This window comes from Pomacea canaliculata, linkage group LG5 (assembly GCF_003073045.1).
Source record: "Pomacea canaliculata isolate SZHN2017 linkage group LG5, ASM307304v1, whole genome shotgun sequence".
Classification (NCBI taxonomy): domain Eukaryota; kingdom Metazoa; phylum Mollusca; class Gastropoda; order Architaenioglossa; family Ampullariidae; genus Pomacea; species Pomacea canaliculata.
In genome coordinates this window covers 11,336,537-11,362,166 of record NC_037594.1, presented here as the reverse complement: position 1 = coordinate 11,362,166, position 25,630 = coordinate 11,336,537, and the positions used below count along the sequence as shown (strand labels likewise).

At 41.2% G+C, this 25,630-nt stretch overlaps 1 protein-coding gene across 7 annotated transcripts in view; it reads right to left on the bottom strand.

Annotated features, from left to right (window-relative positions):
• The window catches only part of LOC112565388 (1-phosphatidylinositol 4,5-bisphosphate phosphodiesterase epsilon-1-like), an 85,699-nt gene that overhangs the window by 8,149 nt on the left and 51,920 nt on the right, over positions 1-25,630 (bottom strand). For 4 of the 7 annotated variants that reach the window (XM_025240813.1, XM_025240819.1, XM_025240821.1 and 1 more), the window contains 4 exons: positions 11,530-11,667; positions 10,484-10,639; positions 9,496-9,849; positions 8,485-8,622 (listed from right to left, as the gene is read on the bottom strand). In XM_025240813.1, the coding sequence (XP_025096598.1) occupies positions 9,496-9,849; positions 10,484-10,639; positions 11,530-11,667 (648 nt within the window). In that variant the 3' untranslated portion in view covers positions 8,485-8,622. Of the gene's footprint in view, positions 1-453; positions 502-1,219; positions 1,415-1,782; positions 1,912-2,419; positions 2,726-2,993; positions 3,150-3,632; positions 3,797-4,036; positions 4,162-4,345; positions 4,500-4,703; positions 4,821-5,171; positions 5,354-5,935; positions 6,054-6,480; positions 6,590-6,783; positions 6,937-7,244; positions 7,362-7,515; positions 7,729-8,284; positions 8,623-9,491; positions 9,850-10,483; positions 10,640-11,529; positions 11,668-25,630 lie in introns of those variants that run through there. The other 3 variants (XM_025240817.1, XM_025240816.1, XM_025240815.1) reach the window with 3 other exon arrangements.

Here is a 25,630-nt window from a genome sequence, read left to right as displayed (position 1 = left end):
TGTAAACACACAACACATCATGATAAGTGTCATCACTTGATTTACAATGTAAACACCCAAGACGAAGAGGCACTTCTTCAACATTCTCACAAAGCTGTCCTACATTATTACTAAGACGAAGACATCATGTCAGTGCCAAAGATTATAGAAGCAAAGCTTCTAGACTATAATACATTCCTCAATGAATTCATTTCTTAACATTTCAGGTAAAAACTATAAAAGGTGGCAATGGCACCAATTGTCCTGGGCCAGCAATAAGTGCAATGACTTCAGTTGTGCTACAACATGTCTTTAGTACAACATGGGGGTGTTTAGGTCATGTGAGCATGTAAGCCAATTGTCCACTTCAGTAAAGAGCCATCTCTAATACAGATGTTAGGAAGCTACAGTGTTGCCTAACATGGGGGAAAAAGTGCAGTTGTCTCTCATGGTTTACATAGATTTGCATTGTACCTTCTGCTCCTTTAGCATGGTGGTTACCCATGCTCGACTGGTAGGGTCCTAGAATAAACACAGGACAAAGTAAATGAAAGTGAATGGGTATGTAGACACACAAGAGAATCTTTAACAAAGTTCATGAAAGTAAAAGAATTAAGTCATACCTAAAGTAAATGTTAGTAAGATAGATCAAATTTTTGAAAAGCATTATAGAGGCATAGAAAAGATATCAATTCCATTTCAACATTCCCATGATTACTTCTATAAGTCTGCAAACATATACTACTCTAATGTTGGTCTGGGCTATCAAAAGAGTTTTAAAAAAGAGCATCATAATCTTTTCTATTAAAACAAGTTTTTAAAAGCTTTTTAGAAGATGTTATTAAAATCTTTCATCTCTCCCGTCATGCCCCAGTCGTCAAAACAAGTTTTGTGCTGCTGAAGCCAATCCTTGCCATGGATATATGACCTATTTCCTATATTCATTTGTACAAATGATCTGTCTTAGCTATCAAACAATCCAGCAGTAGTGAATAAAGACTACTATAGCTACCAGAGAGCATATATATATATATTTTCTGTGGGATAATAACTATCTGATTTCATTTGCTTCCATCAAGATTTAATTTCACACAGATTTACTTTTCATTAAGCATACTGACCTTCCAATCCATTTGACCAACATTCAATGGCCTTTTATATTTACATTTACATATCTAAACATTTGCATAGCTCTAGTTCTTCCTGTCTTGTTACTAAGTATACAGCTCATCATACATACATCACTGAGTTTGCGCAGGATAAAGCGACCAGCGCCTTTCCACTTGTTCTGCGCCTGCAGAACCTTCTCAGTGATGTCCAGGATGCGTTGAGTACTGGCTTTCTCCTGGTCTTTCTTTTCCCACCCACTCTGCACATCCTCTACCAGCATGTAGTCCCCTATCTTGTCTTCAAGACGTTGAACCTTTAGAAGAGCCTGCACACAGGTATCATATCAGCATAACACATTGACCTGACATGGATGTGCATGAGCCATTAACAGAGGCTTCAAAAGAGATCTTTGATTATTAGTTTGAGCATGACAGTAGGAATGAATGCCCTAAACTTATCTTAAAAGTCTGTTTTTGTTTTCAAAGCATTTCCATAAAGAATAACACAGAAAAAAGCTAGTTCAAAACAGCCCATCAAAGTCAAGACACAAATCAGGAATGTTTCAAGTCTGTAAGCTGTACATCAGCTGGTGCCAATACTATTTTTCTAAATCAGTTGATATTTTAGCAGCAGCCATTTATTCTTGCTAATAAACTATGAACTTTAATTTCTTCTTTCAGTCATTGGATATACCTGAGCAATAACATCATACACTGTAGACTCCTGAGTCACCTTCAGAATGACATACTCATCTGGGCCAGTCAAGCCAAACACGCTGATGAAGAACAGTCGCCTTTTCAGTTTGGGTCCTAGAGTTGGAACCTGTGAGAAGAACATGGTTAAGTTTTACTCTGTTCAAAAAAGATTAAATTTCAAAGTTCTGGCCGGCCATTTCGTCTGACTTGATGGCTGAATCTGTAAGTATGATGCAATGGATATTTGTGTTGTTTCAGTTTCATGTCAAAACAAAAAACTCAAAGGAAATTCCTGTTGATTATTTTGGGGTTTTTTTTGTTATGTAGATGATGAAGTTTGTCAATATTATTGATGATGAATATAATAAGTTATGAAACTTAAGTGAAAAAAAGCATCAAACTTGGGGAAAATCATTCATACATGATCATCTTGTGTGACAGTACTCTCATCAGCAAGTCTTCTCAAGAGCATGCTTTTATCAAAATATAATTACTGACTTTCTGAATTCAAACAGCACTGGAAGCTTATAGTATGCTTATAAATTGAGCTTGCTATTAACTGAAGGGCCTATAAGAGTAAATGAAGTGCATTGACCTCGCATGCAACAGGACTTGCCTCTTATGAAACACCTCACCTCTTTCATCTCCTTGCTAGCTTCTGACAGCTCCTTCACTTTAGTGAAAAGTGACATGCGCTTCCCTGTGGCAGCAGCTGTCTGAGAAATGTCTATGCTGCTGCGAGCTTCTAGGATATCTTCTTCTGTTTTGGAATAGATAAAGAGTGTAGCAAGTTCACAGGGCTGGTTGCTAGGTGACCGTAGACGAAGATGGCGGTAACCTGGACGTAGACTATGGAAAGAGACAACTCGCTGGGAAACCATGTGACCAGTATTTGTGTCAATCACCATGAATCGAAGAAACGCCATGTCTGCAAACATTATCTGTTATGGAAAAGGAAAAATTTGTCAGGAGATGCAAATAACCACTAATATAATGAGTTAGATTATACCTTATAAGAGAAAGTACAGAAAATGATTACTGACAATAGTATATATATAGTGATCATGATGAAGTTGATGACATTGACTTATTTTTCTCTCACAAACTGCACCTTCAGGAAGTCATTTAATACATATGCCTTACAGCAACAATGGTCATGACAAACACATGACAACTATTTATTTTTTCCTTGAACACTGCCCAGATTACCTGGAATGTGAAGATGTCGTTCCAGATGGGGTTAAGAGCATTTTTGGGCACAACTTTGGTCTTCTGCTTAGCACAATCCACAGGTATGCCAATCACCTCTACTTCCACTTGGACATTGGCAGTGTAGCTGTTGCAGACATACTGGCCTGAGATGACCTGGACATTATATGTAGCCACCAGCTCAATTTTTTTTAAAGATATATGTTGTTCTAGAAATTGGCTTACTTTACTGCTGATGTGAAAGATATCACAAAAAAATTTTGTAACTGTAGCTCTTGCTTTGTCTTTATTTTTTTAACTTCTGTAACTCAGCACACTTGTGGAGTATAACTGTCCACTGTGATTAATTTTTTCATTAAGCTGGTCATTTGTCATTTGTCAAACGAGGTTGAAAAAGATGATGAAAAGGTCAATTCAAAGATTATGAAGAATTAAAATGAGAGAATATTGAAGGATTTCATGAAATTTCATAAATAAATGTTTATTTCATTGCAGTCTACCTAACTAAATTAAGATTGTAAAATTTTTCCATGTTCATAATGTAAAACAAGTAGATGTGCCTTGTGTATTTTTTTTGTTTAAAGGGTGGGGGTAGGTTAATGATTCAAACAGACAAAAATTGAGAAAATTCAAACATACATGTAAAGTAAAAATCGTGGCATGTAGGCCTTCAAACTCCTTGTCCCAAGGGTTGAAGTGGTTATACATGACATGGCTTTTATCCCACATTACCGATGGCTTCAGCACATATCCACACCGACCATTCTGCTCAAACATGGCTGTGTTGAGAGCAATGGCTGTGTCTGCAATATTAACAAGTTATAGTCATTGAAGTGAGAGTTTGAGTTATGTAATACACAATGAGTTGTGCAATACATTTAAACAACACCTTTATGGCAAACTACACAACCTTGAGATAGTTAAAATTTAATTAATGTTTATAAAGTGTTTGCATCTCTACTTATAGTGGTATAGCTATTCTTACAAAAGTCCTTAGGTATAGAATGTATTAATGAGGAAATGTAACATACAATAAAAAGTACCTTCAGTTTGATAGTTCAGTGCTACCATCTGGATGCCAAAAGCCCAGAAGATGACAGGGTTAAAGTTTGATGAATCAATTCTCATACCAGCTGGATATGTTCGCATCATTTGCCGTTCAGAATGAGTATATCAAGTTAAGGAGCTCCTTGGGGAGTAACAAGGAATAAACTAAAACTAAACTAGTGATTATTATATGAAGATGTATCAAATGTCTGGGGATTAAAGGTATTTAGAATGCCTGCATGCTCTCCCACTCCCCGATCACACAGAACACTATCATGTATTTTGCTTAAGTCTGCAAAGGATATTTGACAACACCAAGAGGGTTGCGGCGACACAGTTGTTTTGCCTTGTTCTCGTTGAGAGAAGAGACAAGATAGCATGGTGGTATACCTTCATGTCGCCTTGCTTTAGGCCAGTTTGGGAAGGAAGAAACTGAGGGAACTGTCTCCAGTTTGTCTGCTGCAAAAATATTAGATTAAAAGTCAGTTTGTTACATTTGTTAGCATTTGTAGTTAAGAGATCATTAAAAGAATTGCTTTCCAGCAGATTGGTACCCAACTGTCTTGTAAATATAGTCTCAAATAATGAATCAAAAACTATACAAATAAGAAGCATATCAAGTAAAACCAGAAAAAAAGTATGTGTTCTCACAATTATACTTACCTGATGTAGTGGTAAGCGCAGGTGTACTGGGACTGTTACCAAGGGAGGGCACAAGGATACTTTTTCTTGATGTTGCTTTCTTCTGCTTGAGTGACGTATTGGGACTGAGAGAAAGTCCTAGAGACCACCAAGGGGAAAAAAAGAATGAATACAGCATCGCTATGGTAAGATACAGAGCTGCACAATTTAGGTGTATTCAGTAATCAGTTACCTGTTGTTTCTCTATTTCTATTTTGAAGAATGTATGCATAATCTTATATGCAGATGTGCACTGGTAATCATGCATCATGATTAATCAGAATTTATTTAAATAAAAATCAGTTTTTGTTTTTCTAAATGCTCAACAAAATTATAAAATTTTTCATCTTTATTGCCACCAGGAAATTATTTACAGTAATAAACGGTTTGCTTTGAAACAATGTTGTAAAAAAAATTATTGTTGTTCAAAAGGCATGTCATTCCATTTACCTCTGAATTTGACAGCGTGAGTATACACAACAAGGTCAGACAGCTCTTTAGCAATCTGACTAGCCTTGCGTGGCTTTCCTCTGGCTGGCACCTTGACTTGCTGGATGTCGTCATCAAAATGCCAGTCCAGTTCAGGATGGCTTTTTAACCTGGTCTTTTCACTGAATGAGCCAGAAGGCTCCCTGTGTTGCAAACAGATCACATCACTTGCATGCTGATCAGAAGGATCTTAATGTTAAGAAATGAACTTGCCATCAGTTCTACAGTTTCGTACATTTTTTTTAGGAAAAATACATTTGGTGCCAAAGAAATAACAGAAAAAGAGAGAAAGGTCAAAATCAGGCTCAAATAATTTGAATGGGAAAAAATGACAAAAATTTATACTGAATCTCTTTATTTCTGGATTTCATAGCTATACACTGATGCTATAAAATGAAAACTTTGATATATATATATAGGAAGATGAACATTTCTATAGTACACACATGCACATGAAACACATTCACAAACATACACACATGACTGCATACACATGAAAGCACACACCTATAATAAAATAAAACACTGTGCTTACAGAAGAAAAGAGAAGTAGGAAAAAATATCACCCTAAATAAGTCTTTTATTTGCAATTACAAGAGAGGGTTTAGTTCTCAACATTTTTAGCCTCATCTAACAAGAACAGTCAGTCTCTGGGTAATGGATGCCACTATTTTGCATTTTTCCATGATGAATGGGTGATTACCCATTTGCATGCAAAGCCTCACCTATTGCGAAGCTCTCCAAAAGACCCGGTGCATGCCTGCATCTGTCCTTTGCTTTTGTCATCATGATCTGGAAGCGGGCTGTCTTGACTGTCTACAGAATGCCGCATGGCTTTTACTGCTGTAAAATACATCCACGGTCTTATGACAGACTCATTTACATACAAGAATACATTGCAGCCCACTTCAAGATTTACACAGTCTGTAATCTTGCAATGCATTTATTTACATAATAATGCAACTGTCTTCCATTCTGAAGGTGCAAGACTTTGACCATGCAGAGAAAGTCCATGCATATTAATTGTTAGTCATTAAAGCATATGGTAATTATCTATGGTTAAGTTTCTGTGCATAGTGGTTATTGCAGTATGTATCCCCAAAATAGAAGAGCTTTATTAATTTAGCTTTTGTAAAACAGTCCTAATTTTAGCCCAGTTCTTTGCTGAAAAATAAAGTTTGCTGAACTCTGATAAAATATTTCTGATAGAAAGCTGGTTGAATCTGAGAGGAAACGAAAAAGAGAGAAAACATTGGCAAGACAGACACACCATCAGCAACATCCTCTTCATCTTCGTCTTCATCATCATCTTCATCAAAGTCATTCATTGATGTTGTTTCCGAGGAAGGAATACTGCTTGTCCGGGACTGAGTTGTGACCTGTGATGCACACCATAAAATTGATCATAATCTTTATGGATAAAAATAATGAAACAGGGACGACCAATCATCTCCACTAAAGCATTCATGTGCAGGATACCTAGATAAATCCATGAACTCACTGGCGGAGAACACAGAATATACAATGAGCTGATAACAATAAACATAATTGATTTACATAAAAAGGGAAGAACCTTTTTCAAAGCCTGTGGGTTTTCAGGTTCTCGAAGTTTCTTATTCTTGATGAGGATGCAGTACTTCAGCTGAGCAGGGGAAGGCAGCTGTGGATCTTCCGCAAAATCCGACTCAAATAGGAACTTTGTCACAAGGCGTTCCCCAAACACACTCTTCCAAATGACAAAGAGGAATGCCAGTAATATACATGTAGAGATAGATCAACCATGTATTCATTATGTTCACAAGATTCACAAGAAGGGGAAATATTTCACTAATGGTAAGAATGGATTGCACTGCATCCTTAAATCCTTTTATGCCTAGAATGGACATCGCCATATCTTTGTGTATATGTGTGTATATATAATTATATATATTGCTGCATGCATTGATATTCTGTTGTGTGCTCATGTGAATACGTACTTAAAGAAAATATGGTTCATAAATTCAAATATTATAATAAAATTATAAAGCTACTTACAATGAAGATCTGTGCCATCTTTTGCTGCTGTGGGAGTGAACAGTGATTTTCGATGGATAGTATAACAGGGTAAGGGGAGGTCACAAAGGCACTTTTGTTGATAGCCTCCACTACGGACTGCAAAATAATAATAAAAAAAAGTAATGCTAGCAACATCATTTTCATCTAAATGCAATACACAATATTCTGAAATTTGATGTCAGCAAGGTGAACATGATGCCGGTTGGGTTTTTTTTTTTTTTTCAGCTCTGTCTTGAGAATTATTTTGTACCTTGAAAGGAATCTTGGTGGTGAGTGTATGTCCATGATAAATGATTGGCATTCCATCATCCCCATCCCAGCAGTCTAGCTCCACACAGCGACAGCCCTGCAGGAGAACCTGGCTGTACAACTCTACAGATGATTCCCCTTTCAGCTGATGGCCTGTGAGGTATGTGTTGTGGGACGATGCAATGTAGTAATGTGGCAAGGGGTGGTCCATGTCCTGAACAAAAGGAAACAAGTGCAAAAGCAGTCCTATTCCATAATATTAAACATGCCATCATAAAAGAACAGTAACACTCTGATTATACTCAAAATGTTTAAGTAGTAGTCTCTGCTGCAGTCACAGTAAAGTTCAAACACCTTAAGCTTACATTAATTTTTTAAAATAATTTGATACTCAAATTGTTTTGTTATTTACTTAGAGGTAGATAATTAACACATGGTAATTAGGGAAGGGGTTGCAGTTGCTATTTGTAACAGTGCTTTTCTCACTCTTCTATCTGGAATGTATACATTTACAGGTAAAAAGAGTTATTCTTGCATTTCATTCTGCAAAAACATGTTTTGTCTAGAATTTCTACATCTGTATAATAACATATCTTTCTGACTGTTCTCCTCCATGTGCAATCTTTCTCTCTTTCTTAGATTGTAAATGTAGACTGAACTATTTATAAAGCATACAGCAGCAATTCATGTCATACACAGATTTGTAATTAAACTACTTTTAATCCAATGATGAAAGATGTCATGTGACAAAATGTTGGTCTGTGACAAACCTCCTCTTTACAAGGCATCTTCTCAGGTATGCAGGCATAGTTATCTTTGTCCATGAGAAATCGTGCAAAGCCCTCAAATGACAAGCAACACTGGTCACGAAGTACAGAGTCTGGTTCATGTCTTTGTATCAGTTCCAGAATCTCATGGTCTGGCAGCTGCTCATCCTGATAGTCTCTGAGGAATTCCCTGAACTCTTGCAGGCCAAGGCACCGGTCAGTAGTGCTCTCAACTCCAGCACAGTTGGAAATGATGCTGGAGACAGCCAGGGCATCACATATCTTGTGACGGTGTACATTATCCTGACTTAGGTCAAATGTGTTGTTTCTGGTGATCAGATCTGCGGTGAACAGGATAAAGAAACCCACAATCAAACATTGAATATACATTTTGTCTTAGATGATAAACATGAATAACACTGTCAAAGTATTTTTAAAATTGAAAATTTGAACTTCAAAATGAAAAATGAACGTGGTCATCATTTATGCTTGTTTTGCATATTTTTCACTAGTGCTTTTTAATCATAAAATGTCCCGTCATGTCTTTGTATCACATCATAAATAAAAACATCATGGCACTTGAGTTGTGATTATTTATTACTTTTTTATTACTGTATGCTAAACTAGACTTTCATACTTTACAACAATCTAACATAGAAGGTCCATCATTATCAAAGGTAATGGTCATCCCAGGAACCTTTTCAGGTTGTTAGGGAGTGAGGTGTTAGACTTCACTTTTCTTGATGCCAGCCTGTAGGTGAGGACAGTGCTTATCTCCTCTGCCTGACTATCTTTCTTTCCCAACCCTCTTTGGAGTCAGGTACCCATTCCTGCCAGCTGGGTCGACTGGGGAGAGTGAGTTGCTCATTATTAACACTAGCGAATTCAACATTTGTTTCACTGCTGATCACCATATAATGACCACAACCGTGCTATTCACAACACAAGTTTGGGATAGTATTGATTTACAGCATTGATTTCATCTGCGATACCAAACACAATCAACTACCATTCTTTTTTTTAAAACCGGTCCTCATTTTCCTTTTGTTAGACATTTACATGATGTCGCCTCAGTGCACTTCCCCCATTAACCGCCGCCTTTACTGTTAGTTTTATGATATGACGACAGCAAATCTCCCCCTAACCATCCCATTCCACATCCCTAACCACATTAGACTATCATGTCACACAGTCTGAAAGCCTGCCACACCCACTCATGTCTCTGTCCTTCGGGGTGTAGGGCTGAGGTCGCGCATGCGTGTTGCCGATGCTCTGGCGCGGGACGGCGATCTGCTCGAAGAGTTCCTTGAGGTCCTTGCGGCAGCGCAGGCCGAAGGACTTGAAGAGGTCCACGAAGTCCAGGAAGGACAGCTGCGTGGAATGCGTGATGGAGGCGGAGGATTTGTCGCCAGAGCGGCAGCCCAGCGACATGCGGCGGCGGTGGGAGCGGTAGCGGTTGGTGAAGCTGAAGTGAGGGAGCGGGGGCGGAACCCAGGGGTGGGGCTGCCGCGGGGTATGTTGTTGAGGCTGGGGTCGCTGGCGTGCGACTTGTGAATGTCCGACCGCATCTGCAACAAATCCGGTAAAATGGAAGGGGTGCAAGACAGGGTGTGGATCGAGACCAGGAGCACGCGGAAAAAGAACAGAAGCATCAAAGAACATCTTCAGAACACCAAGCAATCCTTTTAATGTGAAGCAACCTACAAGTCATACAGTTTAAAATCACAAATCAGGCAACAGATGGGATGAAAGAGGGAGGCCAGAAGGAGGAAGAAAGACGGAATAGGGTGGTTGTTCAATGTGAAGACTAGAAAAGCTGGCAGTTTCTTTTTTTGTTTTTTTGTCGTTTTGAAGATTTGTAAACAGTTGTATGACCTTTATATACTGCTGCATATGTTTCGAAATATACTGTTTATCTATGATCACTTCTCTAAACTTTTTGTCTGCGTTGGTTACTCGCTACAAAGATTCCATCTCTACACAGGCCCACAATTATCCGAGTTTTTCAGAAATGCTGTTCCTGGACGCAAATTAAATCATGAATTATGTAAGTCAGTCGAAAGCAGAGAGAGGAAAAAAAAAAAGGAGAAAAAGTTTATTCCCGCTGGTGGCGCAGTCTAGTCAGTACTCGGGCAACGAGTTTTGTTTTGTTTTACAGTGTGATGGCAGCACAGCAGCCGGCGCCTGACGACGACCACTGACCTTTCGCAGAGGACTGGGAGTTCGCTTGTGCTTGCCGCTTCCTCCATCCCCTCCACCGCCTCCAGACCCTCCTCCTCCGCTCCTCGAGTAGTGACCCTGACCTTCCGCGGTGACCCCTGTGCCTCCGCCCACGCCAGACTTGGTGCTCTCATGCTGCTGCAAAGAAGAAGAGGGAAGGGGAAGGTGCAGTATCAGATCCAGAACAACATGTCGTTTTAATCATTTCTGTAGAACTGTTTGTGCAGGGGAAAGAAGAAAGAAACTGTTGAGACATGCAGTAAATAGCCTCTGCCCTTCCTGACATTCGATGTACGTGCATATTTGCATCGACGACATCGAGCAGGTGTTCAGTGGCGTAGGAACCAAGGGGTGGGGCAAGGTGGGGTGGCATCCACCCCTTCGGAAAAAGATACTAAGGAGGACAAGAATGGTGTTCACTGTCAGTATCCCCCAAACCGGACATCTTCCTACGCCACTGCAGCTGCCACTCTATCGACACCACCAACCTACGACATCCTGTTTTACACAGCAAAAAGGGTTAGGGAGCTTGGAGCTGTTCTGATATCATAAACCAGCAACGACTAGTAGGCAGGATGCTGGGGAAAAGAGCATAATACCCTTTGTATTTACAGCATCCGGGCACAAACAGCAACAAAGTGTCCTCGTTAGTTGTGTGAAAGCATAAAGTTCGGGAGATACACGTGTTACTCATTTTGTGCAGGTGTCTCATTAACATCAGTTATTAGAGTCACTTCGATGTGTGAGTAAGTGTTTGCATATCCATACTATCTAATCTTTCATTCAGACCATTGATGGATGTAATTGTGTGTGTGCGTGTGTGTGTGTGTGTGTTTAATTCAAGCGCACAAAACCTGTTGAATAGCTTTTTTTGGGTGTGTATGGGTGGGTTGGATGAACTCTGTATTATTATATTCACGTGAGGCAACAAACTTAGTATGTAGCCAGTCATCTTTACAAGGATGATAATCCAAATCGTTATCGAGTTTAAAAAGCGCGAGATGAGACCTGCGAGCAGGTGCCCTCACCTTACTGGACGAGAAGTTGTAACTCATTCTTTTCTTCAGAGCGCCGAAGTTGCTGGGTGTTCGCTTGCATGTGGACGGCTGGTCCGAGGTGGTGGTGGCTGCTGTGGTGCCCGACGACCACGTCCTCCCTCCGAACACCTGCGACACACACATACACACACACGTCACCTTGGTCAGTTCTCAGTTACCATGGCCAAATGATGGTGTAACTCTGAACAGCTCTATCCTCATCTTCCTCTTGCCCTTTCCTCTCTTTATTCTACATCCGGCTTCCTGCAACTCAACAAATAAGCTGTAAACACGAATGGGTGTTCTCCTAGCAGGTGTAGGAAGTACACAACGCCCTCATTGTAATTGTAAGATCAGCGATCAAAAGGATAATCTAGCCACATTCGAAAACATTGCAAGAATTATCTCAAAAATATTGGTCGGATGAGAATGTCGTTCAAAGCTGTTCGAAATGCAGATAAAGATTTCTCGAAAAACCTTCGAAATATGAGAAAAGATTTTGATGCTGGTTTCTTGCCGATAAAATCAATTGGACTACAAGAGAAACGATGCAGACAGGACCTATCCCCAGGGCAGCGAGAAACATAGACATCATTGCCGTGGCAAGTTCACCGCGCTATTTATTTCCCGTAAAGTACGACTGAGGTACCAATGGCCAGGCAGCCTGAGAGTCTTTCCACAGAGACAAAGTAATAATCATTCTGTATCGATTCACAGTCCAAAACAGTTTGTATCCCCAATCGGATAGAGCGATTTATATTGGAAGCAGTGGTGCAGCTGGAACAACAGTTGCTGCCGTGCGTATCTTGCTGCAGCGGCAATGATTTGCCAAACAACTTCTTTAATTACTTATAGCTAATGTTTTGTTTCCTACAGTTGCATGGGTTTGCTCTTAGGCGTTATGTGTAGTTATGGTGTCCCTTGCCCTTAATGTCCGTGTCTCTGAAGTCGGTCTTTGTCAAGGTCCCTCCCTACAGTGCAGACGACCAGACGGCGATGAGGTGCCACAGAAAAGGGACGTCCACACCATGTTGAGTCGCACCTGCCACGAGACTACAGATAGTCGGATGACAAATGATGGCGACAGTGTCGTGTGGCCATCAGGAGATACATTGATAACAGTAATAGCAGGTTATTTATAATATCTAAGACATTTTCTTTGAGTAAAGGTAGGCTCCGTGCACTTTACGGTACACATCCATCATATGAAGACTATGCATCCAACAATGCACACATACAAACACACACACATATACACACGCAGCCACATGTGTTATAAGGCTACCATGTAGAGCTGGCACAGGCATCAAGGTAGATCGACTACGGCTGGAGGATGGAGGTCAGAAGGTCACTTTAAATCAAGTGTCGCTGTACGACCAACAGGTGGCGCATTTATCAGGCCAACACGTGTAGTTTCGTAACATGTTGTAACAGAATCGTTTGTAAAATATAAGTCGATGCTTTGCACACTTTCCGATGACTCCGACACAATTATCTAGTTTTCTAAAACCACTGATTCTATTCCAAGCTAGGACAAAGCTTGACACAGGAACCATCGTTCTTGTGATTTGCTGCTCTTTGATGTCGTACTGCTTGGTGCTGAATTAGCTTTCGTGAATGATGCTGATGATGTGGTGGTGAGTGTGAATATACTGTATACAGACAGTAAATCAGGATACAGCACAGCAAAGGGTATATATATATAGAAAGGCAGCAAGTGAATCATTGTGGTGGGTGTGTCCAACTCAACCACAGGGAAGGAGGAGTGCAGCGTCCCACACTTCACACCAGATCGTTTGACCTACCGAGTATTCACCGGCAACCTGGCACCTGATTGTGTATAGTAACCTCGAAACTGAGATATGTCATCCGCATTGCTCTGTTACCACCTGGTTGTCCTCGCCATCCTATCTTTTGTTTCCCTCGACCACCGCCATCGCCCTCACAACACAAGCTGTCACCCTACCCACATTGCACAGTCGGTAAAAGAGAATTGTGTTAAACAAATCTGAAAAGTCTGATATCTGACACCATCTTCAATACTATTTGGGATAGCAGCTTTAATCTTTGTTCTGTAATTGTTTGTTAATAATACACACCAACGGTACTGCCTCAGCGCGTGCTGTTTGCAAAAATAGTAAACATTAATGTCCAAAGCAGAGTTAATTTTTCAGAGATATTACATTAGTTTTCCATTTCGAAGTAAGGAATTTTTTCCTCACTGTAAATGACTTTTGTGGATCAGCTTATTTTCCTCTCTCGAAGGATTAAAATAGTCCGAGGCACTCAGTATCAATTACTCTCGTCCAACAAATTTAAATACAAAAATCCCACAGCCCTCGGTCACGTCTGTAGAATTAGTGACAGGCCTACACAGTATTCGTGACGAGCAGAAACAGAATTTTGCGAACGAAATTTGTAATTTTTATAAGAAATGACAGGTGCTGCGATGGACAACGGAGACAAGGCTTGCATCACACCTGAGGTTGGAAACAGTCGAGAAATAAACAGAACAGACGAAAGTAGAGCACGGCCTACATAGCAAGGTGTGACCATGGATGTGTGACACCAGTTCGGGGTGTGACAGTGAACTTGTGGCCATTGCTCACCAGAAGTGAGTCAGCAGAAGGTACCTTGGATGGAGGGGACTGGAAGATAGAACACTCATCTTGCAAGTCTGTATACCTGTTCATGTCATTGGTGTAACTTGTGTAAGTACAAACCTATAAGCAGTCGATGAAAAAGCAGAAAGATGTGTGAATAGGAGAACTTTGCAAAGCTCTTCTCGTATCGACAGCTCCAACCAGCTGTTCAAACATGCGTAACCCCTCCAACGAACTGGATAACATGCAGGTAAGAATTATATTCATGTAAAATCATACCTCGATCCCAAAACGTATCTCTAACCCACATGAAATTAAATATGAAATAAAATATTGATTAAACAAAACATTGACAGTATTGCATAAATAATAATAAACAGCTAAAAAAATATTGGAAACACGTCTGGAATTAAAACAAAATTTTTGACATTTACATTGCACACAGGTAAGACTTTTTACAAGGTCAGCAGCAAAGAAAGAGACCGGAAGACGTTTTACCTGCCCGGGTGCGTGCTGCCTGGCGTCTGCGTGCACGTGTGAGTACGTGCTGGGCTGGTCCACCCTTGTCAGGCAGGGTGGGGGTAGTGCAGATGCTAGGGACAGGATGGGGGAGAAGCCGGTCACAGATTGTGGGTCAGTCAACAACGTTGATACAGTTTCTGGCGGTTCGCATGACCTCGCCGCACGCGGCACCGCTGATAACCGCGCGTCATCGCCGCGCACGACTCTGAGTTCTGTAAGGCTTCGCGCTCAGGCTGGCGTCCGTACGGTCGTCTTCTGATGACATTATTTATCTGCACCATCGCTTCTGTTGTTTATTATTTTTTTATTACAAGGTGGGGGCCAACGCCACGTGTGTGTTGCGGTTTCTCACCCCCTCTCTCCCCCATACACCCTTGTTTTGAGACAGACTGGCACCTGACCGGTTCTGTAGACTCTTATGATGACTTTGATTTGTCTTTGTGTGTCGAGAAGAAACAATGTAGGGTGTATCCATGTATATAGTTTTGCTATCGCACGTGTGCGTGTGAACGTAATACAACATGTCGGGTGTCACGTGCACGTGTGAATAAACGCTGAGTCCTTTTACACAGTGTCGATGTCCAGCATAAAAGTGTGAAGTTAGTTATGCCAGTAAAATTACCTGGATGTCTGTTTGTCTTGCTACTATCAGTCTGTTGGTAGCAGTTGCTGTCCATGGCAGTCACCATCAGTGGTTGCAGATGTAGTCTGGTGACCTCATCAAGTCGATCGGACCAAATCCAAAGCTTCCTACAAGGTTATTTTTCTCGCCTTGATGATGAACCTTGTTGGCCCAGACGTTGACGGGATAGAGCAAGCCAGGAATTCCACTTCAACAAGGACACTGACATCAATGACCCCATAACCCACATATGTCTACCCGACAATACACGGGCTGGTCTGACCAATCAGCGATTAGCAGGCAGTAAAGCGCTCACGCATCCTAATCCAGAATTCTGATGAAGAAGGTCTGAATATATTTCTGTGGCGAAATAGATAAATACAGGATAATTAGAATAAATTAGATAAAGAGATTCTATAAATCGAACTCAATTAACCCTGATTAAGCGACAACCAGCTGTGCGCACGACCAGACGAATCTCGCCGCTTGTATAACTCGTCTACCTGTTGCCCAACACAAACCCTCCTGATGGCTTTGTTATTGTTATTGTTGTTATTGCTATTGAATTTACATATTTTTTCTAGAAGCTTCGCTGGAGGTACGTCTGCTGCTTTCATGTCGAGACATTGCGTGCATCTCTGAGTGGGATGCTTTGTTTCGCAAACCTCGATAGAAAACTCATCCACTGCACCACAAGACTGTCTGGTCCGGCGCCACCCAGTCCTGGACAGTGGCTCATGTTCGCTCTACACCGAAACTCTCTCCATGGTCTGTTAAGGATACTCCTCCACCCAGTCGTGGAAGTGTTTGTGGAGTCTCCTTGTATAGACAGACCATTAGCTATTCTGAGAACTAGCATCTTGTGCACGGCCAGACACGAGTTTGAATTCGTTGTTGTCGGCATCGAAAAGTTGATAACAACTGGCGAACTGTGCACTTGTTCTTGTTGTTAACCCCAGCATCCTGCAAACTGGTTCTCACCCGGCATGGGGATAACCCTGAATACTGTGAGTTCAGTTCTCACCCAGTCTCTGCTGTTAACACCCGGCAGACTGTCATCATCTCGATATGCCTCCGTGTGCTGATAGGACTATGGTGGCGGCGGAAGCATATTATACGAGGGAAAATTAGCATGTCACACGAGCAGAATAATATTGTTGATACATGTATTGTGGTTTCCTATTTCACGAAGGGCAGTTGTTGACAATCTGGGATTTAGCAGATGCCATACATCGGATGCCCTGGAGTGCATTAAGAAACACAGGAAGCTGCCAAGCCGAACACAGAATCAGATGAGCGCAAAGAATTTGTTACTGTTGTTTACTGTTTTGCTGTCCAGTATTAGGATCTGTTTATTTACTTATTTAGGTAAGTTTCGAGCTTCTGTTTTATCTAGTTTTGCTTAATCAGTTTTGCTTTAACTTATTAAGTTTTTTTCAAACGCAGTTTGTTTTCTACTTCTTTTTTATGCGTTTTCCCATTGTTTTCTAAGTGCAGACACCACGGATAAATGCATTGTACAAGTGCTTCAAAGAGTAAGCAGTCCCATACCCTGGAGGTAGAAAGGTACAGGAAGCCTACCTCTACTTCATCGCTTTCATATTCCCTGAAAAAGAAGTTACTGATGGGTAGGACCTTGTCCAGCAAAAGAACCCAGCAGGATTTGAACCCAGAAACTCCTGGTTGACAGTTGAGCGCACTCACCACCAGGATACGGAGACTGCACATCATGATGCCGGGGAAGGGAGAGTAAGCAAGAGGATCAGCTGACTCATTGCCGGGAGGATGTCATGTCGGTGCTTTGACATCGACAGACAAGCAGAAGCCACGCACTCTAAAATTAATGTCAGTGTTTGCAACTCAACCATTTCAACCTCCGCTTTCTTTTTCGATTTCTTTAATGGGACTGGCCAAGAAATAACCGGCCTGGTGACGTCACAAAGGCAGACACCCAGACAAGCTGCAATTAGAGCATTATTACTTTCACTGCAAATCTCAAATGGTTGCTTTCAAAATAACAGTCTCCTCGCCAGATAACCAGTAAAAGCAAGCCTCCTGTGAGATCACAAGTTGCCAAAGCATATGGCAGCGATTCGTGCAGCATCCAAAGAGCCTGCGATGCTCACACGATGACGATCCCAGAACCGAGGGCTTCATTTTATTTCGGTTAGCCAGCAGCGACCATCTGCACACTACCTGCTCAGAAGAGATGCCAGAGAACTAGTTTGGTACCTGACACGAGTCCTTAACCTCAAATGTTTGTAGAAAACAGAGCAAAAAAGATGGCGGACTATCAAGCTACCAAGACAAAACTAAAACCAACCGTACTTGCGCCCTCACTCACTCCAACTGCCACCCCGAAATAGGTTGTCTAAACTTTAGACGGAACAAAAACACGTTTGAAAAAGTGGTGGATGAAAACACTTCCTTCCAGATATATTTCTCGACGTTTATATAAACATACCCGGGTAAACAGTCAGCACTGGGGTTGGAAGCAGGTGCACTTGATCCGAGGGACTGAGCCCCGAGTGTCTCTTAATCATCATTCTCATCCCTAATTCACATACCGTTGATTGGCGGTTCATCTTCTGAAGCATGCTTAAAAAATGGCGTTGGTTTATGCAGCAGTTGCCGATGAAGCTTGCAAGCTAAATTCGTACTTCAAGAATGTTTGTCTGTGTGAACACGCTCTTGAACAGACGGGTGAACTGATGAGTGCACTTACACGGTCTGGGTGGGTCGTGCTGGCATGGCATGTGCTGAATAGGTCACGTGCATGTCTCATCTCTCTTTTTGTCTCTGATGCATGTGTGTGTGTGTTTGTTTGTGTGTGTGTGTTTGTTTGTGTGTGTGTGTTTGCTTGTTTTACAAAACCTTGGGACACACTGCGCCGGATGAAGGCTGAGCCACACCCGGATAAACTGTCAAGTTTAAGGCGAGTTTCGCTTCCAAGAAATAAATAAATTTTTCTCCTTTAAAAGGCTCTTTTGTCTCTAAGCAGTTGCTCTGACCGTACTTGCACGAAAACAGGCTTGAATGAGAGAGGAAACAAATTTCCCGAATTGGTCTTATCTGGGTTCTTCTGTACTTTTCGGGTTTCCTGCGAGTCTTGACAACACTTCCCACAGAGACGGAGTTTAAAACGAATCTGATGCAAGCTTCAGAAGCACAGACAAGCCTCGATTTAGACCAGAACCAGAATTTCATACACAAATTAGGGAAAATCTTTGTATCTGTCCTGAACCTCAGCCAACTCTGATTGGTCCAAGGAACAGGTGTTCATTGATATTCCATCCCAACATCCACCTTCTTCACTCTTTTCCGTCGTTCACTCATAAACGACATCATAGTAGACTCTGGGTAAAGTTAGTTTCCTGGACATAAAGCACGTGACAGGGTTGTTTGTCGACGTCACAGACATACAACACGTGACAGGGTTGTCGACGTCACAGACAACATCACACGATAACAGCAAACATCGATCACAGACAATGTGGCTGCCGCTGGCAAGTACTGTAGTGCTTTTCACGGTCTCTAAACAACTCGTTTTCTGGAAAAGTTTATTTTTGCTGGGTATGAGCACCTGCCAGAAATAGCTCCCCATTAACCCCCCGCTCCATACGACAAGTCGGTGCGCGACAGGTGACGTCCACTTCCTTTTGTCGGTTAACTAGCAGAACTCCCCTCGCCGCGACCTCAAAATATCAAATAACAAGATGATATTGAATGAAATGTTTGATGTTAGTTTGTATGTGTGTGTGTGTGTGCTTAATTCACTCAGAAAAACATCTGCCACAGACTTAGCATACCCTCCCCTTAATCAAATCAGCAGGAGGAACCCAATGAACTACTTCTTTGAAAGGAAAGCTACTCTCCACTCCACTGGTGTTCTACAAATCGAAACAGAAAATAAAAAAAGCCACTAACTGCTGGACTGGCCGGTGATTTATGGTCATCGATTGTTTTACACTCAAGAAAGGACAATGACCCGATGCTGGCCCCTACTGTTCATCATTCAGATAGTTGAGTTGTCAGAATTTTGAGTTGCAGGGTCTTCCTCGTAACGAAATTTATCGACATCTTTCTATTTTTGTGGCCAAGTAGACATGTTAACAGTTTTATTTTTGTCTGGCCAAATCACAAGTTTCCTACGCAACCAGTCACAACTGACATAAAAAAATGTATTTTACACACAATTCAACCAAGTTTTTGAAAATATTTAACTCATGTTTATGGTTGGTATGAGGCATGAAAAATTAAAACAGGAAAAAGTTAGAGCATAAATAATGTTAGGAAACATTTCCTTACAATCGGATTTCATTCCAATTATTTGTTCTTTAATTACTAATTTCCTATTAACGACAGTTAACCTTTTTGATATTTTCTCTGTAATCTGTTTGTGAACTCTATAAGCTTGCTAAAAGTTTTGAAGCTTTTTATAGATATTTGTAATACTCTATTACATTTATTTTGAACTAAATAATTACAATTTTGCATTAAAAAAAATTGTACTGCTATTGCCATTTGTTAACTTTCAGCAAAGGTCTAGAATGCTGAGCTCACGTCCTAAATTTTTTTTTTCCAAAATAAACTGTAGATTATAACTGGAATTTACGGTTAATACACAATACACTGTATGATTACCTCAAAATTAATATCTCTTTCCTTGTTTATGTAGAAAAAACAAAAAACAAAAACAAACAAAAAACAAAAAACAAAAAAACAAAAACAAAAAAAAAAAGCAAAAAAACAAAGAGAAAAGCCAGTGAGTTCAAATCGTGGGATAATGTATTAAGGTATTTCAACTAGAAATGTATTAATCTGTAGTTTGTGCATCAGGTAATGGCGAGCTAGTTTTCGTCCGCTTAATTTGATGTGACAACGGGTAGCTGGCATTACAACAAGCGGATATACCCGTGAGAGTAATTAGCACAAACACCTGGCGGTGTAATTAGCGATTTTTATTTGCTTCAGAAACGAGAGTTGTTTGTACTTTTTTAAAGTGCGAATCAACTCGTATTTGAAAACACAACTCGATTATTTTGGACTGTTCAGTCATGCTAGCACATTAAAGCGTGCCATATATAATATAATATTAATATATTAATATTTAGTCGTCCCTCCAGAAAATGACCCTGCACGTGCGAGGCAGAATTTGCTTAGAGTACAGTCTGAGTGATGCTCACTCAGGTCAGCATAGAAATACACGTGCACGACAGTTTGTCGTAAACTTCCCGTTCATCTCGTGCACTCCGCGCGATGCTCACCCGTAAGACCGAAGTGAAATATAATTATGTAATTATAATTATATATAATGCGTCGCGTAGCTTCGTGGCCAGTCAATCAGATGCTAGATGAGCACCCGTGACACTGCGACGACACCCGAACCCGATAACCAGGTTCACATTTTGCTAGGCCTGTGATTAATGTAGAACAATAAATTCCAAAACTTCCGTTAGGTTCAGACTCCAAAACATAAATCAAATACAAGTTAGACATGTCGTTCAAAAGACAAGTATCCTTTTTTTTAAATAATGCCCCTTATGGAAGAGAAAGTAAGTACTCACTCACATTGAACATCAGCTCCATGAGACGATGGTGTATACCGTTGAATTGCTGTTGTGTTGATCCCATATGCCACGTGCAACGAAAAAACAAACAGCGTGCTCTAGACGAGGTTTGAACCCAGGAGAGTCAGTCGCTAGCCGTTGTGCCACCGGACCGCCTTAGACAAAGATTCTGAGCAACTAAAAGAACATCAGAGATGAAGACACTAGTGTACCGTATTCTTTGTCGGCATCAGCATCAGCACGTGGGTAAGACCCGTGGTGTCACGTGACGTAGACTGCTGTACCCGTGTTTCAGTCTCATGGTACGTTCTCTGCCGACAAAGTAGTTTCGCAATGCACGCGAGCAGTTCGTTAACCGAAATAAAGCAAACGGAAACAATGATTTGCATCCCTTTTAAACTTAGGAAATGAGGGATGGACGCCGAAAATGGCCGACACATGCGTGTTCAGCTTTAGTCCCTTGCTTGTCTGCACGTGCCCATGGGTCGACGACGTCGTATTTACGCAACTGACGTAGTCACGTGGTCTGTAGGCAAACTCGTGGACAATATGGTCGAAAATCGATGATTATTATAAGGACAAGAATATGGAGATCATGAACAAGCACGCGCAGACTCCCACCGATCCACCCACACAACAACAACAACAACAACAACAACAACAACAAAAAATAATAATAATTTCACTGTACTATGGAAGCACGTGCAGCCTAAAGCACAAAATAAACTAAAAAGTTCTTTACTGCACTAAGTACAAGATTCATCAACTACAATCAGACTTTGAGCAGTCTGAGAAAAAAAGAATGCTGACGATGACTATACTTGATGATGATTGTTATGACGACGATGAAGTTTGTTGCTGTAAAAAAAAAAAAAAAACCGTGTCAACGAAAACTACGACGGTATGGAATGTCGGGTTTGAGGCAGTAATGACAAACGAGGAAGCGAAGTCATATGACGATGTAGGCTCACATGTCTGCGTGCACGTGCAACGCTGCAGGTACCCAGGCTCCCTGGCGCACGTGCATCCCATGCAAGCACCCACGCTCTCGCGCGCGCTGGCTTTGGGCGGTTGTGATGCGACTGCGCTTGAATAAAGTGTGTGGAGGATGAGGCGAGCACGTGTATGTTAATAGCAGCTCTACTACAACCGGGTGCATTACGCACGACCGAGCTAAAGAAAGCCACGCCAACTTCCTGTGACGTTCTTGTGACGTCATGGTATAGAAAACACCGATGATGTTTTATACCCGGAAAACCGCGAGTCTGTTGGCGCACCCGGGGAAAGAAGCTGAATGTCGTCATGTCAACCCGCTTCTTCCATCAATCAAGTAAAAGCAAAATGTCCTGGAGCGGTCAGATGAGGGGTGGGGAGGTCGAGGCGAGGGTGAGACAAACCAGATGAAGTAAAATTGTCTCCTTCCATGAACATTATACCATGAATCACATTGTAACGATCATAATAATGAGATGCTTTGGACAACGGTGACAATGTCATAAGAATGGAATTATTTCAACAAGGTTTTCCAGGCTTTCCGGCAACACAGAGAGGATTCAGCCCTCAGGAGCCTGGTGACAGAACGTGTCTACGAGGATGACAGTGACCGTGTAATCGTTCGTTTGTATTTCCAGAAATGTGTCTAAAATGGATAAAATGATATTAAATGTCTCCGCAACTGACCACCTGTTGATTTAGACCAATAGAAAACAATTTTCATTAGCCAACGAGACAATGAGGACTGCAAAGTGTTGAAAGCCTCCTTCTAATGTCCTCATGCGACCATCGGCGAGACAACAACTAACAGGAAGTAAGTAAGGAAGGAGAGTGCCTCAAAATCGAATACTCACACTTCTGACAGCCAACAAAGTGCTGCCGCCAGACGGCTAGTTACAATAATTACTGGCCCTATCTCTAACAAATGCGATTTTCGCCATTGTGCTTTGATGGCGTCCATGAGAAGTGCGATGAACTTCGGCCGATGGAAAAGTGTTTGTTGTAGAAGAACGAAAGCATTTTTTTCAGAAGAACGGAAGTATTTCCCTATAAAACCGGAAGTAGGTTTAAAAAAGGGGAAAATGATCAATCCGTGTTACACATAGGCAGAAAGGCTAACCAAGTGCAGGGGAAGACAGATCAATAATTAGGTCATTATGTTTATTTCGAAAGGTTAATCAAGTGCAAGAGAAGACATACCAATTATGAAGTCATTATGTTTATTTCGAGACATCCGGGACAGTCTATTCACAACAACAGCACAACGCATCATATAAAGAGATAATATAAAAGCATATGATTGTCGCTAGCATACTGGGTACTTGCCAACAACGTGGATACATGAATTATCGTTTGATTTTCTCTTGGAGACGAGGCTTTGGTAGAAAGAAAACGAGTAATCACTCTCACGCCTTGTTAGAGGTCGCAGTGAATGATGAATGAGCACACAAAGAAACCATATTGATCGTTAATATTTGCAACCATCTTCACAAATTAACGCCTGGCCGCTTGGCTACTTCTATACAAAATTTTAGAATTGAAAAAGATGCTAGGAGAGAGCAATAAACGCCATCATGCGATCAAAGTCAAGGGATATAAACTCGAGCAGAAAATTCGCAAAGCGCGTGATCTTGCTCGTGCCACCATTTTTTTCTGTGTGTTTGTGTGTCTGTCTGTGTGTGTGTGTTGTTTTGTCTAGATGGGAGAGAGAGAGGGAGAGAGAGGGAGGGAGAGAGAAGTACGGAGAAAGGAAAGGAGAGAGGAGGAGAGAGAAAAGGAAAGCCCAGAACCCAATGAACCTGCAATAATGTGAAGACACCTTTGGTAACGGATAGCAAGGAGACGAAGCTGTGTCAGAGCTGTAGGAACTTCAACACCCAGCAGTCACAGGTAGCAGCTACTAATACAATTACTGAAGTATACTAGAAGTACTAATGTAATCACAATGCCGCCTTCGGCATCCATGGTAATTACAACCACGTCTAGAACTATGAAAGTTTTCATAAACTTTTATGACAGTCTTCGGGCAACTACAGAGTATTCTAGAACTGAAAGATATCTACCACGAACTTGTTATAAGGTGATTTCAGCTTGGTCAGAGGATATTTTCATAGTTTTAAATACAGATAATTCCTGGGATAGCGCTTGACTTTCTTCCTTAGTTATCTAGAACTATTAAATTCTATAACGCACTTAATAAATATAAACTATACAAATCTGTTATTGATCATCGTCTGTATTGTTATTTCTGTACTACTCATTTTTATTAGAACATATGGTGCTTTTTATGATAATTAGTCAATATCAATTATCCTGACAACACTACCTGTCTCAAAATCGCTCATTCAGAAAATTTTCACAGAAAATGTAGTAGTCGGGTCACAATTGAACGAAAGCTGCGTATTGGTAACAAGCCAAGCAGACTAAATAACAAATTCATTTAATAACGAAATTGAACACAGGTTAATTCTTTCAGGACTAGCAAGATCCATGTAATTAAAATTATAATTAAAAAATCTATATAATCTCTGAGCTATTGAAATAATTTGGAAGCTAATAACATAGTTTTAAAAGTAAGGATGTTCCGACCAATGATTTTAAAGCTACTTACATGAAGTAAAAAAAAATAAATAAATTGGGATAAAATCACACGGCTATTTCAAGATTTTGTACAAGCAATTTATGGATAAAATTGTTTGTTAACAGATTGTATGCAGGCTCTCTCTCTCACAACACACACACATACGAACACGCGCACGTTCATATCGTGCTTGTGCACACACTTGCATACACATTTACGCACTCACCCAGAGTTTGAAAGTTGTAAACGGAAATAAGACATTCGGTTCAAAAGCTAAACAATCCCACAATTAGCTGCTACAGATGTGTGTGGTGCATGCGATAACAAAGTCTGCTCGCTACGCCGTGTCACGTGACTGTAATCGCCTCCCAACATTTGTCGTGCAGTGTATCCGATGAAGGAATACTGACATCACCCATGAATTTTCCGCTGATGAAATCAGGACTTTGAGCAAAATTAGCTGGGCATCGATCCGCCTCTTACTAAACCATGGATGTAGGCAGCAGTTGTTGGGGGGGATGGGATGGGGAATACACAAAAATAGCTTTGTATTGATCTCAGCGACTGGCAAGTACAGTGAGGGAGGTATGAAAAAGTTGGGGAGGGAGGGGATGGGGGATACACTCCTGCAAGGCTATCCCTATCCCTTGAAACTCGGTCCTACATATCAACCTGTGGCTGACGAGCTGTCTGGCCGGTCTTCATCTCAATGACGTCACAGGCCTGGAGACCGGTTAGGAATGGGATGGGTGGATGGGTGGGTGTGTGTGTGGCGGGGGAGGGGCACTGCGTTCACAATCGACGAGTTAAATATTACACAACTTTGGGACAAAATGATGGACGGTTCTGAGTGGGCGGAAATAGAGGAAAACCGTGAGTAGTAGAAGATGATAGAAGTGATGTGTGCGTGTGTTGTGTGCGTGTGTGTGTGCGGTGTGTGAGCGTGCGCTGTGTGGGTCTGTGTGTCGTGCCTTTCGTCATGCAGGACTAACAGCTGTAAAGCTGTGCTGATAAGATATGTTGTCGATACAACCAGTCTGTTTGCCGTATGGGACGTGGATGGCGCGGGCACACGTCTGTACTGACAACACTAAGCCCCGAGTGTTAGGACAAAGTGCAGCTGAGACACTTCCACAACGAACGAGTGTAACTTATGACAATGGTGATTAATATCCTCCACAGCAACATCAGCTGCTGCTCG